At 32.7% G+C, this 15,000-nt stretch overlaps 1 protein-coding gene across 4 annotated transcripts in view; it reads left to right on the top strand.

The window, feature by feature from the left end:
- The window catches only part of LOC125042586 (SPRY domain-containing protein 3-like), a 25,648-nt gene extending 16,594 nt beyond the window's left edge, over positions 1-9,054 (top strand). For 3 of the 4 annotated variants that reach the window (XM_047638318.1, XM_047638317.1, XM_047638315.1), the window contains exons 4-10: positions 361-442; positions 636-783; positions 1,051-1,236; positions 1,448-1,600; positions 1,873-2,051; positions 2,293-2,554; positions 2,884-9,054. In XM_047638318.1, the coding sequence (XP_047494274.1) occupies positions 361-442; positions 636-783; positions 1,051-1,236; positions 1,448-1,600; positions 1,873-2,051; positions 2,293-2,554; positions 2,884-3,018 (1,145 nt within the window). In that variant the 3' untranslated portion in view covers positions 3,019-9,054. The remainder of the gene's footprint in view (positions 1-360; positions 443-635; positions 784-1,050; positions 1,237-1,447; positions 1,601-1,872; positions 2,052-2,292; positions 2,555-2,883) is intronic. The other variant, XM_047638316.1, reaches the window with a different exon arrangement.
- The last annotated feature ends 5,946 nt before the right edge of the window (positions 9,055-15,000 follow it).

The following is a 15,000-nucleotide window of genomic DNA, read 5'->3' as shown; positions in this document are numbered from 1 at the left end:
TTGTATTGAAGCTATGTATATTTAAGTTGGTTATTTAGTAAATGATGTTTGTTTTTTTGATAAGTGTATATCTTATTTGTTGTTGTTTTATAAAGATTAAAGATTATCCTGTTTTATATAGACTCTGTTGTATTTACATTAGATAACTTTATATTTTGTATAAAATGTTTAGTTTTGTACTCATTTAAGTATGCTGATATTTTGTCTGAACATTTTTATCAATATTTAGCAAAACGTGATCTTATTATTATGCATAGGGAACTATTTCTGTTATTAAAAAATTTTCCTTTTTAAAATTCACATCTTCATGCAGTTATCATGGTTTTGTTTTTCAATTATTAATCTGCATATCTGTTCCAGGTCTTTGTTCTGCAAAATACCCACTACACAAGCTGCCTGGTTGGGCTGCTGACAGTGTTGGATATCATGCAGATGATGGAAGGTACAAGCATGTGTGGTTCACTATTCATTCTTCAGTGATCAGATTCTGAGTTTATTTGAAGGAGAGTTACCAAGAATGAAGTTGCAATAGAGAGTAGAAACCTTTATGGTTAATGATTAAGGTATCCATCTAGTAACAGGAATTTTTTTGTTTATATTATTAGAAACTTTTATCCTAAATATCTGCCTTTCAGATTATACAAAGCCCGTCCTAGAGGAGTTGTATTTGGCCCAAGATGTGGGGCTGGTGATCGCATGGGTTGTGGAATAAAATTTGAACAGATCTCACCTGAAAATGATCCATCGTCAGTACCAGTTTTCTTCACAAAAAATGGGAAAGAGGTTTGTTAAATCTTGTTATGGTTAGATTTACCAACTTTTATATTTATTTTTTTAAGTATTTTAGAGAGATTGCAGTGGATGACTCAGAAAATAAGTTCAAGAGATATGTAACTTTGTTAATATTGTTTATTATGCTACACCGATCTAACAGAACTAATAAGCAGATGTCTGAGTTCTATATATGTTTATTTATATCCAGGTATATTTATTTTTTAAACTATATTTACAGTGATACATAGTTTGTTAAAGGTCACTGATATCCAACAGGTTGGATCTGTAATGGTAAGAGTTCCCCCTGGTGGACTGTACCCTTGTGTAGGTTTGGCAGCAGCTGGTGATGCTGTCAGACTGTCTCCTCAACTCCTTTGGCCTCCCGATGAAGACACTCACATGTCAGTAGATTCTATGGAAGAGGAATGGCTAAGACTGCACGACATTCGACTAAATGGACAGGTATGAGGGCTTCCGGATTGAAGGTGATTTCTGAGACAGATCACTGCCATGTGGAGTGTAAACAAGAAAAGAAAGATTCTGTCTTCAGGAAAAATCATCATGATTATCAAGTAAAAATCACATTATGAACATATGCAAATTAGATACGAGCAGTAAGGTTATATTCATATCACACTGTTGAACTGAATTGAAGCTTTTCTCCTACCTTAAGCAGATGCTGGAGTACTGTGGCCGAGGTAAGAGCCTGGTTGATGTTGGCCTTGCTCAAGCCCGTACACCATTAAACACAACTTCGCATTATTTTGAAATGGAAATAGTTGATCCAGGGCGGTCTGGTTACATTACCATCGGATTGACGAAAAAGGTAATGAGCCCAAAGTAAACACATGGTCCCCCTTTGGGCTTTTTGAAATATGTGTTGTTTTGGAAGCTGTGTTACCAATAAGTTATTTGCTTTATTTTTTTATAATTTGTACAATTAATACTCCTTAATGCTTCAATTTTTTGTATGCAAGATAACTTATTTGCTGAACAACATAGTATTATAACTTTCTGCGTGTTCTCATTGTCTTTTTTTTTCTTCTTCTTCTTTTTCCTATTTCCTTGGATTTATACTTCTTTCTTTCCTTTTCACAGGAGTACCCCAAAAATAGACACCCAGGCTGGAATAGAGGGAGTATTGCTTACCACGCTGATGACGGAAGAGTGTTTGCAGGCAGTACGGTGGGCTCCCTGTTTGGGCCAAGATGTCAAAAAGGCGATGTCATGGGGTGTGGCATCATATTTCCCAGAGATTATGTTTGCAACTATGACAGGTAAGCCCTTTCTACATTATTATGTATCAATTGTAAAGTGTTGAATGGGGATGTAGCTGCAGCATTGTCAGGATTAACACTCAGTCAGATTGGAAATTTTAATGTTGCATGTGTACAGAAATGTTTTTTTATTGAAGAAACGTGTTTAAAAAAGTGATCAGTGAGCTGGATTTATTTGTAATCATTTGTATAAAAGCCACAAGGATTCTCAGTTGTCTCACATGATTTTACATCCCCACAGTGAAGGAGGGAGCATGGAAGAAGAAAGCCCAGAACCTTTGGAATGCGAGGACTTGCTGGAACATCTATTACAGTATCCCCAGCCTGGCTTGCCCCCAGATTTCTCACCGCAGTATCCACGTCTCCACCAGCACCAGCACCACAACCACATACTCACCACCGATTCCGAGGAGGATGAGGATGACGAGGATGAGGAGGAAGAAGAGGAGGAGGACGACTCACTTGAGCCGTCACGGCATCATCCAGTCGGAGGAAAAGTGCAGGTAGGCCCCTGGGATTTTCATGTGGATTTTCTTTAGTCATTCATTTCTCAGTTCTTTAATGCATAAGAAATTTAAGATCTTGTTGCACTATTTTTTTTTTTACGTTTCTATTTTGATTTTCAGTGTTAGTGATTCACTGATCAGTGTAAAGATTCTTACTTTAAAAGAAGAAATTTGAAATTACTGCAAAGTTAAGCATATTCTTTGGAAGTGTGATAATAGACACCATGCTTTGCAAAATTTTCCTCAGATCTGGGATTTATCTCACTTTGGTCCACAGAGTTGAATCCCTTATTTTCTCATACTTGACACATTTCTGCCACTTTCAGGTGTTTTTCACAAGGAATGGCCAGATGATTGGCAGGCGAGAGGTAGCTCTCCCCAAAGGAGGGTTTTTCCCCAGCATCAGTATGGGAAGTTTGGACGAGCGTGTGAGAGTTGACCTGCGACCATTGACTGGCTAGTACATGAATTGCATTGCAACACGCATCTTTCTATCTTAGAACTTTATTGATGCAGAGTAACATATATGGGTGGCAAACTACATTTTCTATTTATTGTACTACTTTATAACTCTGAATATGATTTACATAAATGACAGGAAAAAAAAAGAAAAAAAAATCCAGCCTTACATTAAACTTCATTTCTTGTAATGTGTCCTATATTGCATCTTTACTCACACATATATGTAAACAATAATAAGAATATGGAGAGAGAGAAAAATGCTTATTCTTATAAGTTCAGGGTCACTTAAGTGTACTGACAATAAACCCCAATATTTTCTATTCTTCTCTTTGTGTTGCTTTTACTTAGTAGAAACTCTTACTGTAGGCCTTTATGTAGAACTTTAGAACTGAAATAGTGAGAGAGAAGCTAGACCATCTCTCTGCATAACGGGTGTACAATATTTTTATTCTGTTACCTTTTTTATGAATGCAGTGGTAAAAGATCTGTATAGGAGAGAATGACACAATTTTCATGGGATGAAAAGATCAAAGATATTGTGTTGGTTTATTGCTGATGTAAACTCACTGCACAAAACTGAAATGCATGTGTATGTGTGTATGTAGAAATCACTTTGAAACCATTCATTCGGAGGAAAGTCTGTTCTCCGGTAATTTTCATGCTCTTTTTCAATATGGCTTTAAGGACATTGCCATGCAAGTATGGAAGTTTTTTTAGGGATGATTCTGTATTTTTGCCCTTTTAAATTAGTTTGTTTCTGTTTGGATGAACTTTGTTAAATACATTATGCCAGCAGTATCTTCTATTTGTGCACTGTTGTGCCTTAGGTTAAGAAAAGTGCATGTAGAAGACTTTTTTCTTTTTAAATATAAGTTTTATTTATACAGACTGTATTGATTCAGGAATATGGTTTTGAATTTTGCATCCTCATGTTCTGTTTTGTTCAAACTGTCATATCCATCACTTTCACACAGTGAATAGTCATAAATGTTAATAGGTGATGCAGCAGAATTTTTGTTTGTGTTTGAGATTAACTGGGCAATTTACAGAGGGGCTGTAGGTAGTAACATGCAGTGGTAAAGGAATTTTGTAATTTGTACTTCGGGATATTTCTTGCTTGACAGTTGTAACATGGATTAAGTAGCACAAGGCACTGCCTGCTCTATAGATATGGTGACAGTGAGGTAAAGACTTGGTAGGATAATAGTTATTGCAAAATGAATTTGGCTTTGAATAGCATATGATTACTTGCTCTCTACACAGCTGCTTGCTTTGTTGCTGCCTATGTTGTAGTCATCTACAGGAGGCAAACACAGGATATGAGCAAGTTTGCATATTTGATCTTCACATGGTATAAGATAGCACATTTACTGTAAGAATAGCATTGAATTATTGCTCAGACAGTAATTCATATTTGATAATGCAACATGTTAATGATAGATATAGCAAGGAAGAAACTAGTAAACTCTCAAGAATAGAAAAAAATGTGTATATACACAGTAGATATGCTGTTCTCTATAGAGTGGAATATGAAGACATGTAATTTTCCTCTTTAAAACACTGGTAACTGTAGGATATCTTCACCAGATAAGGACAGGAAACATACATTCTCTTTCTTTTGTCTTCATTAAGACACAAATTTTGCAAAAGCATGATAAAGTTTCCATAGAATAGCAGTAAGAGTTCAGACAGAAGACAAGTCAATCAAAAGGCAGAGATAGGTATTCCATATTCATCACAGCAAGCACTAAAATGTAATCATAGAAAGCGAAGGAAGAAACTTAAGTTAGCCCACTGCTGATGTGCTATCACATCATATTGAATAATCACAGGCGTCAGGTGATGTCTCACAGTGTCATGAGCATATGACTCAATTGCCAAGATAAAATCTTGCTTGCCCAACCACAAGCTGGCCAGTTACCCAGGCACAGCATATGGCATACTCTAATGTATGTCTGGCCTTGCTGGACGTTACAGAAGATTTTAGTTGTCATTAATGGGATGATAGTGTTGTAGCAAGGCATAGATGCATATAATGAATATAGAGATGTGATATATTCAGAATGCCTCACAATGGCCATGAGCCAGGTCCAGGAAGTTTAAAATGTGCAAGAATTTCATTATAGCTAGAATTCCACAGGGATTATTTATTGCATCAGTTCTCATTTTAGTAGATGATAGACAAATATAAGTATTTTTTCTATAACCAAGATTCTTTATGTCAGGGTATATCTAGTATTTCTAGATATTATATAATTATAGACAACAGGTTTGATGGAATCCATAAAAGACAAAAAAATATCTTATTTCAGATGATACAAAACAGTGGATTCCCGTATCACAGTTACTTCACCAATATGAAATAGGAAGAATTAATAATACCCTCTTTATTTATGCTTTCTATCTATAAACTTTTGTTCAGGGGAAGAAAGGTTTAAAAAATTTGTGTTGTATTTCTGATTTAGTTGATTTAACTGAAGTTGTTTTGTTTCTCTTGGTTAATATGAAAGAAATGATCGAAAACAGTAAAATTTATATGTATTTTTTTTTTTTTTTTTATGTCATTCAAGTAAGTATCTGTAGCATTATCATATGAGGTATGGTTTCCAATTGTAATTGTTAGCTCAGTAGAGAAGAGTCCGTTCAAAGTGAATATTCCTCTTGTAACTGTATCCAAAAAGGCTATTTGTCTCACACAACAGATTGGGTGTTTTTACTTAACATGAAAAAGTAGTATCCAAAGCCAAGACAGTGACATTGCTCAAATACTTTTCAAATTTTGGTAGGAAAACAGTAGGTGGTGTAGAGGACAGATTTCATTTATGTTCACTCATTCATTTTATTTGAATTGCAAAAGATTTTCAGACTGTCATTATAATCTCTTTTGTAATTGTGTCATATTTGTGAACTGAACTGCTTATGAGTGTTTGAATTGGTCTTTTATGGATAGGCATTTACACATCACTAGTTTACTGAATAGAGCAGTATAATATTATTCAGTTTTTCTGATGATTAGTATTAGAACAGTTCAAAATTAAGATAAATTAATGTATTCTTTTTATTACATAGAGGCATGTGTCCCTGAAAGTGATCTTGGAAGCTCCCTAAAGAGAAAACAGATTTATTATTGATATATGCTATGATTTGGCTTGCATATTTTTGTAGATATTCTAATTGCATTGTTAGAATAAAGTTAAATACCTTAGATAGACGCAAGTTATCTTTATGTGAAAAAGAGTATTCCACATTGAGATTCTGTGATTCTGTTTCCTCTTAGCAGATATTTTGCCCAAACTCAGAGAAATACCAACTGCTCCATGACAACATCTTCGTGTTTAGAAATAGGATGTATTTTTGATGTCATCCATTCCATCCTAAGTTTGCCTTGATGTTTTTTCCATATATAGTGATTATTGATTAATGGGCTATGATATAGTAGGAATTATTTAGAGTGGTGATTGCAATGCATTTTAGAGAACCAATAAGTTTATTTTATCAATTGTAGACTTGGAGATATATATATATGCCATTTGAAAAACAGTAGCTATATATAGGGGTATATTTCCTTGTTGCTACAGTTCAACAAGATTTGGACGTGAGAGGTGGGTGATATAGACATTTCTTTTGCCCTCAGGATGTTTAGTTTGATATATAATGTTGTCTATGTATGGCAATATAGAAGCTGCATTTTCATTCCATCTTCATGTCCAGTATTAATCTGGATTTTCTCTTCTTTTTTCTTCTTTTTTTTTTCTTTCATTATCTTCTTCTCTGGCCTTCATACGCAAGGAAAGAATGATTTACATCAATGGTAGAGAATTGGAAATAGAGTTCATAATCTATTCAGCAAAAGGAAAAGCACATACTTTACCTGTATTCTTGACAAATCATCTATAAACACAAAAATCTTTATCCGCAATCCATGTAACAGAAACTGAAAAGATGCACCAGTGTAGCGTTATGCCCAAGTATATATCTCCATACTCTGTTTCATAGTTATGGAGGTCAAAATATATACACATATATATATACACATATATATATTTTTAATCATATTGAATATACTGATTCTTGTAGTCCCATAAGATATTAGTCCCACTGTTGTAGCAGTTTCTGTTGATTGTAGTTTTAATCAAATGAAACTAGATTGCTGAGAGGACAGCATTTGCTCTTTTTTGGATAAGTAGGTCTAAAATGTAGAATTTATAGCATAGTCATGGCGATACAGTTGTTGAATGTGAACCAACTTATTTCAGGGGAATCTGTTCAAATTGTCCCTTTGGACCACGGAAATGTATTCTCATTATATTGCCATCCTTTTTAGCTTCCATATGCTCCACAGTCTTAAACTCTTGGCTGCTCTTCTGGATTTTGTATTGCATACTAATTGCAGTGGTCAAAAGCAAGAAATAGAAAATATGTAAGGAAGTGGGTAATTCAATCCAATCATCTGTATAAATGTTACAGAAATATTGCATATTTTGTGCATGATACTTGTATTGATTGTATATGGCTGTATCTTCAGTTTGAAAGAATTATAGGCAAAAAATTTACAGTTTTTATTGGAAAGATTGTTTAGATTTTACAACAGTCAACTGTTGACTAAGAAAAGGTGACAACAGTTTGTATCAAGGATTTAAAAAAAAAAATTACATAGGAATATCAGAAATAATAACCAGAGGACAATAATCACAGACTAAGATTTCTAGGTTAATTAAACATATTACTTTATTTCCAGTAAAAACAGCCATTTCCATCATTATTAAATCCTTGACACAAAGCATGATTCTTTGGCTATTCATTTTCATGTGTGGTTCCTAAGCATCAAAAAATATATAAATAATAGAAAAGGTATGCAATATAAAATTAGAGTATGCTGCTGAGATTGAAGTACTTGTTGGAACACTTAGGTTATTACAGACATTCCTTTTGAATTATTATATGTAACATTTATGACTTTAGTTTTACATCATTATTTATAGTAAATGTTACTACAGTGAAACCTCTCTAAAATATTTGCAGTAAGCCTAATAGTTATCAGTGTAGGTACAAGACTGCCCAGGATCATTCTAATAATTAGATATTGTAATGTATTCCTCTTATCCAGGTGTACTATTTTACTAGTTGTTTATCATTATCTCCTTATTTTTATGAACATGATGTGGTTGTTGCAAAATGTGAAGAGAAAAAATAGGTTGTGGGTAACAAGTGTGGTTAGTTAGCAGGCACCTGCATTGTAATTTTCATTCTCATGATATTGCTGTGTGCTGTTATTCAAAGTGGTTACAACTGCCATAATTTTGATGCTGAAAAATTGTTTTTATATTGTTTAGGCCAAAGAGTGCCATCTACTGCTGCGGTATAGAGCCCTTTTCATAACTGAATGATAAACAGTACATTGTGGCTTCAGTATACATATAAACAACTGAGAGATATCAGCAGACTGACAATATTGCCAGCCTCTGCTATTATGCTAATTTTTTTTTCTATTTCTTCACCTTTACTGGTTTGATATTCATCATTCAGGTTTAAAGAAATTATAGAAATGGACATGGAATAAGAACTTATGATAAATCAGAAGTGCCCAGATGCACTGATACAGAAACAGATAATTCCAGTTAGTATATGACACTAATAGTGTGGGTGTTATAAAACAACTTTCCAGATTAAAAACATAGTCATTTATACTAATTAAAGTACAGGGTCTGTTCATGTAGTCTGTTGTATTTTTTGTAATTACGTTGATCTAACATGATCCTTGATAAGGGTATTGGAGAATAACATGCAAATCCTCCAAAGTGTTTTGTTTTTTTAGGGAGGGAATAATAGATAGGAATTAGCAATATTTTGTCTGCCAAAAAAAAAGCTTACAGTGTTAGGAGAATGAAATAATGTCTCTCACCAGATACCAGCCAGTTACTGTATATGTTACTTTAATGAGTTATTACCTTCAAATTCTTTATAGTTCAGATAATTTCACATTGAAATATTGAACAGGACTGAATAAAAAAAATAAAAATAAAAAATTAAAAAAAGCCTTTTTCTCCAGATGCAATCATATTCAGTATTCAAAATTGGAAAAAATATGATTTATAGTATGATTTATATGAATATATATTTTATATTATATATATATTATATATATATATATATATATATATATATATATATATATATATTATTGAGTCCATTTCATCATTTTGTGTAATTCAGTCTCCATTTTTAACTTATTGATACTATCTTTCTCTTGTTCTAGCTTTCACACACTCAGAGAACAATATACAATTTAGTGAATTATAGAATGATTTGCATATTTTGTAGGGGTCTTGCTAAACAATAATCATAAAAGGATATATTATAAAGAGGTTTTACTGTATTAGATGTTTGTTGTTTTGGTTTATGAGAAGTGGTCCAACTCCGTCCCACGGAATAGAGATTCTTAGGCGCAGATATCCAGCACTTGTGTCTTTATTATTTATTATATTTAGTTGTTAATTTCATCGTATGTATTCTATTTATATATATTGTTTTTTAAAAAATATTTTACACACACACACACACACACACACACACACACACACACACACACACACACACACACACACACACACACACACATATATATAAATAAATACATATGTTTATGAGATATGTACACATATATAACTCCATATTTAAAGTATAAATTGATATATGTTTATTCTGTGTCTTTGTTGTATTCTCAAAATTATGTAACATGTTATATCTTGCAAGGCACAATTTTTGTTCCTTCTATAAAGACTCAAAGTACCTGGCTGTCTCACTTGCAGTGATAAATGTTGTGTCATGTGATGTGAATCATTATAATAATTATTTGTACAGTATGATTCATACTGTAATTTAAGATTGTAGAGAATCCTGTGCCACCGATATCTGTCTTACAGGTTGTTTACATGGAATAGTACACTTTATGAACAGATTTTGCATTTGCAGTCTGTCTGTCGGTAGAATGGGGAATGTCACATTTACTAGTAAATGATTCAGGAAATTTCCACCATATTTTTTCTTTCTCTCTTTCTTTTCATTTCTTTTCTTTTCTTTCCATATTAGTTAGCTTGTTATTGATTCAATATCATAATACAGTATTGTTAATGCATAGATAGTGCTGTATTTATAGACAATAAGTTAAATTTAAAAAAAAAATCTACAGAATTATGAAAAGAGAAAGCACTGAAAAGAATATAAAATCAAAAATACCTACTTAACAGAAACAGTGAAGATGACTCAAAAAAGTTTTGCTTTTGTGGAAATGAGTTAGTGAGTAATACTGCCTTCCAGTATAAGAATTGTGTTTTATTCTTGCTCTATAATTTTCTAGTTTTAAATCTCACTTATTTTTAGCTTTGGTAATCAATATTTATATCAGTATTTATCAGTGTTGTCAGGTGTTGGATGTTTTTATATTTATATTCATTTATTAATTTATTTTTAATGGATTTTCAGTTAGTCTTCTCTCCTTAAGGTAATTATTTCTATTATCAGAAATAAATCAATGGGCAAGTTTTTTATTTCACAGGACAAAATACTAGGGGGGGGGGGCATTTATTTATTTTCCGTTCTCTTGAAAGTTTTTTTTTTCTCGCTTTCTTTTTTTGTTTTGTTGTTTCATGATATTCTAGATTGAGGTCATGGAAAGAATGTGATTCTGAATTTTTCCATAAAACAACTGCCTCATTATCTCAGTTATTGTTGTAATTTGCATATTAAGTAATGAAGTATTTTTTAATGCAATTTTGTGAGATTTGGTTTGAGACTTTGCAATTATCCATTCTGTTGCAAAGTTTCAAATTGAGTTTTTCAACAGGATTGATATATGTAGCAGAACTTGTTTATACTGCTATTGATATAATCTTTTTACAGTGATATATTTTTTTTTCATTCAGCCAACTGTTTAACCTACTATTAAGGATAATGGATTTTTCAGTGTAAAAATCATAAGTATATGACATATACGTAGTTTTTAGTTTTATGCCAAATAGTTCATGGAAGTTCATTTTGATGTAATATGAATTTTAAAGAAATTTAAAAGTAGTTAAACATTTGAGGTATTATTTATCAATGTCAAAAATCTAAACTTTCAGATTTAATATGTGATATTCATTAAAATTTCTTACTTAATGATGTTCTAGTCTGTGTATTTGGGTTGTGTTTTTGTATTGAATAATGAAGAATAAACCTTAAGCATGTCTAGTTGGTGCTTAACGTTATTTTTATGGTATTATACATATATCTGTAAAGTGTGTTTTAAAATTGTTTGCCATGGCTAATGAACTTGATGAATTGATTGAATTATTGAGATTTCATAATATTCACACTCAGTTAATGCAAGTGTTTGAATTCACAGATACATACATTGCCTGGTGGATGAAACTGATAAATTGGCTCGCAAGTTATATGTTTCGTGGGTTTGCAGTCAAAACGACTAGATATTCTCACTTTTAAGAATCAAAAGAATTAGACTGTAGACTGTAAAATGCATTCTGGAGAGTTTAAAGGTGGTAGAAAATTACACATAGATTTTTTTACACTTGGCTTCAGAGATTAAGATTTAAAGATAGGGGAAAACAGGAAATAAAAAAGTATATTTTATACTCTGTATGTATTTGGAACTGGAAACCCAGATCTCTGACTTGAGCTGGTCTATATATTAAGGAAATTGTATATACCAAAAAAAAGCAGTTTTTATAGATATGAACTGAATACTTCTAAACTATTTTGTACTTTCCAGTAATTGGATAATTGGGTCTCTTGATGATTTAGGAGTAAATTGTTGTGTACAGATTATGCTTGGTTTGCCCACTGTAATATTGCTGGTAAGGTGAATAGTGTCCTAGACTCAAAAGAAACATTAAAAGAGTTTTATAACATCTTTGGTGATGCTGAAAGAAGTGTTTTTGGTGAACAGGGGAAAAAATGTTACTGTTAAGCATGTAATATGTTTTATTAATTTATAGTTATGATATTTTTAATATTTTAGGTTCACATTCAGATGTCATATTGTTCTTCAGATTATATGTATACATATATAACCAATGTATTACAGTGCATGAACGGTACAAGCATGTGTATTTTTGTTTCAAAGGCAATATAGAAAAAAAAATTATCCTAAATATATAGTCTCATAGTAAGTCCAGATAAGATAGAATGTAATTCCTTTAGATAGAAACTTGTGAAATAATATAGTTAGAGTTAACATGTTAGGAACATCATTTGACTTTTTCCTAAATGAAATCAAAGTGCATATGTATTCACACATGAACATGTACATTGACACATACACTTACACACAAACACACGTACATGTGCACACTCAGACATAAGCACATACACAAGCTTGTGCACAGTCACAACACACAAAAGACAATAACAATGCACAATATAGTTACAATACAACATACAACTCACAACATGCATGAACATGCACATGCACACACACACACACACACACACACACACACACACACACACACACACACACACACACACACACACACACACACACACACACACACACACACACACACACACATGCACACACACACACATATGCACACACACACACACACACACACACACACACATATGCACACACACACACACACATATGCACACACACACACACACACATATGCACACACACACACACACATATGCACACACACACACACACACACACACACACACACACACACACACACACACACACACACACACACATATGCACACACACACACACACACACACACACACACACACACACACACACACACACACACACACACACACACACACACACACACACACACACACACACACTGGCAACTGTGAACCTTTTATCTGGAAATTAAGTGCCATATCTATGATATGCAGTAATTAGAAAATGTTATTCCACTCACAAATAGATAGGACAAAATTGTGATATATCTGGTTAGATCCTAGTCAGAGTAAATCTTATTTTTTCAGGTCCATCAACTGAAACAGGACCATAGGAAGTTGTTGTTATGATTATTATTATTATCATTATTATTATTATTATTGTTATTATTGTTATTATTATTAATATTATTTTATCACATGTTTCATTTTCTCCTGCAAATGTGTGCCATGTACTGTATATTAGTTTTTCTGTGATATTATCTCATGTGTTGTGATACATAACTGAACTTGTATTATTGTCAACCTTTGCCTGTGTTATTGTTGTTTAGTATAAGTAATGTGTTTTCTATATATCTCTTTATTTGTTTTATGTTTTTTTATTTTTTTAATCTTATTCAACTAGTGCATTATGAAATACCTGAAACCAGTAGCTGAAATAACAGGATGAGAATGTGACCATTTTATTGCTACATTTCTTAGGCTTTTGTAGGATGAACTGCATGTTTGTTTGTTTTTCAGCTGACATATAAGGCAACAGGCTAAGCACATGGGCATATCCATTTGTGTGTTCACAAATACTTACGCTTACTTGCTACAAAAGCCACTGACAGTTCTCAAAAACACATTTATTCATTCACCTACTCACTCATTTATTCTTTTACATAAACCAGACTCTCCATTCATTCATTCAGGCATTCATTTGCCCATTCATATAGTGCACATACATTTAATCACCCAGTTTCACGCCCTCACCCACATTTTATACGTATATGCTTCATTTTCATTACATGATTGTTTTTTAGGCATTTGTTTATTCATTATATCAACTTTCTCACAGTCATACAACACATAATCTAAGCTAACCTTTTTATTTTACTAATATATATACATACAAAGCCTTGTCTTATATTTCAGTTCAAGAGTAGAATTAATTGTGATGGTTTCTTTACCATAATTTGGTCACATTTGGTAGTACCTGTAGTTGTGATGGCACTTGTTTATTCGGGTTAAATGCTTAATTACAGTCATGCACATTGTAATCTGAAACTGTGACCTTGTACAAAGAAAAACAGTGATCAGAAGTATTCAGTGATTAAGAATAAAATCAATGTTTGTAAGAAAAAAATCAATATGTTGTGCCATGCAAGTGCTTACAATGTTATTTCACTCACTAAGAATTCTGAAAGCTGAAAGCAATTATAGCTAATGTGACTTAACATGCTTCATCCTATGAATGTGGGGTGTTAGATATAAATGATTTGTTTGTACTCCATATATTCCAGCAGTTTCAGAGATAAATACAGATAATTCCACTCAGAGAAAGGTAGTATTGTTTTTCAACTATTTATTATTATTATATTAGCCCAGAGTTTTCTGCTCTTCTGGCCTATATGAAAGCGCAAATACTTTTTCACAAAGAATAAGGTATGTATTCATGTTATAGGAAGTAAAAGTAATGCATTTCATTATATACCAATTTTTGTAAGTATAATATTTATCATCCTCCATCCCCATGAAACAGATCATGTACGAAGAAGAAAATACAGGAATTAAGTACATGAATATCTAGATTATTAACAACTTCACAGTATGTCCAGTCATTTCTGAGACATGTCTTAGTGTAAGTTTGTTACCAAAGTGTATGTCATTGTATTGCCCATGTTACATAGCTTGTCTCATGATAAATACAGCTTGTTTACAGTTGTTTTGTATCTCCTGAATACCGCAAATAAGTCTTTGAAATGAAGATATACAGTAGACAAGCATCATAAAGATAAGAAGTTTGTATTATATGATGCTTTAACTGAGGTTAGTATTTAACTGCCAACTAAGATATTTTGTACATAGAAGTTTTTGGAACATTATTAGCGCATTCTAGCCTAAATGTGATGAGTCACTCAAAGACCTCTCTGTGACAGCTTACAAAAGTAAGGAAGAGCTTGCAAAGGCCAGTTAGGCTGATGCCAAAGTAGTATAGAATGATTAAACTCATGCATCTACAGAGAGCAGTTCAAACCAACAAATGACCAAGTTGTATACGCAATGTGTGTGTGTGGGGGGGGTGC

Source organism: Penaeus chinensis, chromosome 32 (genome assembly GCF_019202785.1).
Source record: "Penaeus chinensis breed Huanghai No. 1 chromosome 32, ASM1920278v2, whole genome shotgun sequence".
In the NCBI taxonomy this organism is placed as follows: Eukaryota; Metazoa; Arthropoda; class Malacostraca; order Decapoda; family Penaeidae; genus Penaeus; species Penaeus chinensis.
The sequence above is the reverse complement of the archived record's forward strand: the minus strand, read 5'-3'. Positions and strand labels throughout refer to the sequence as shown.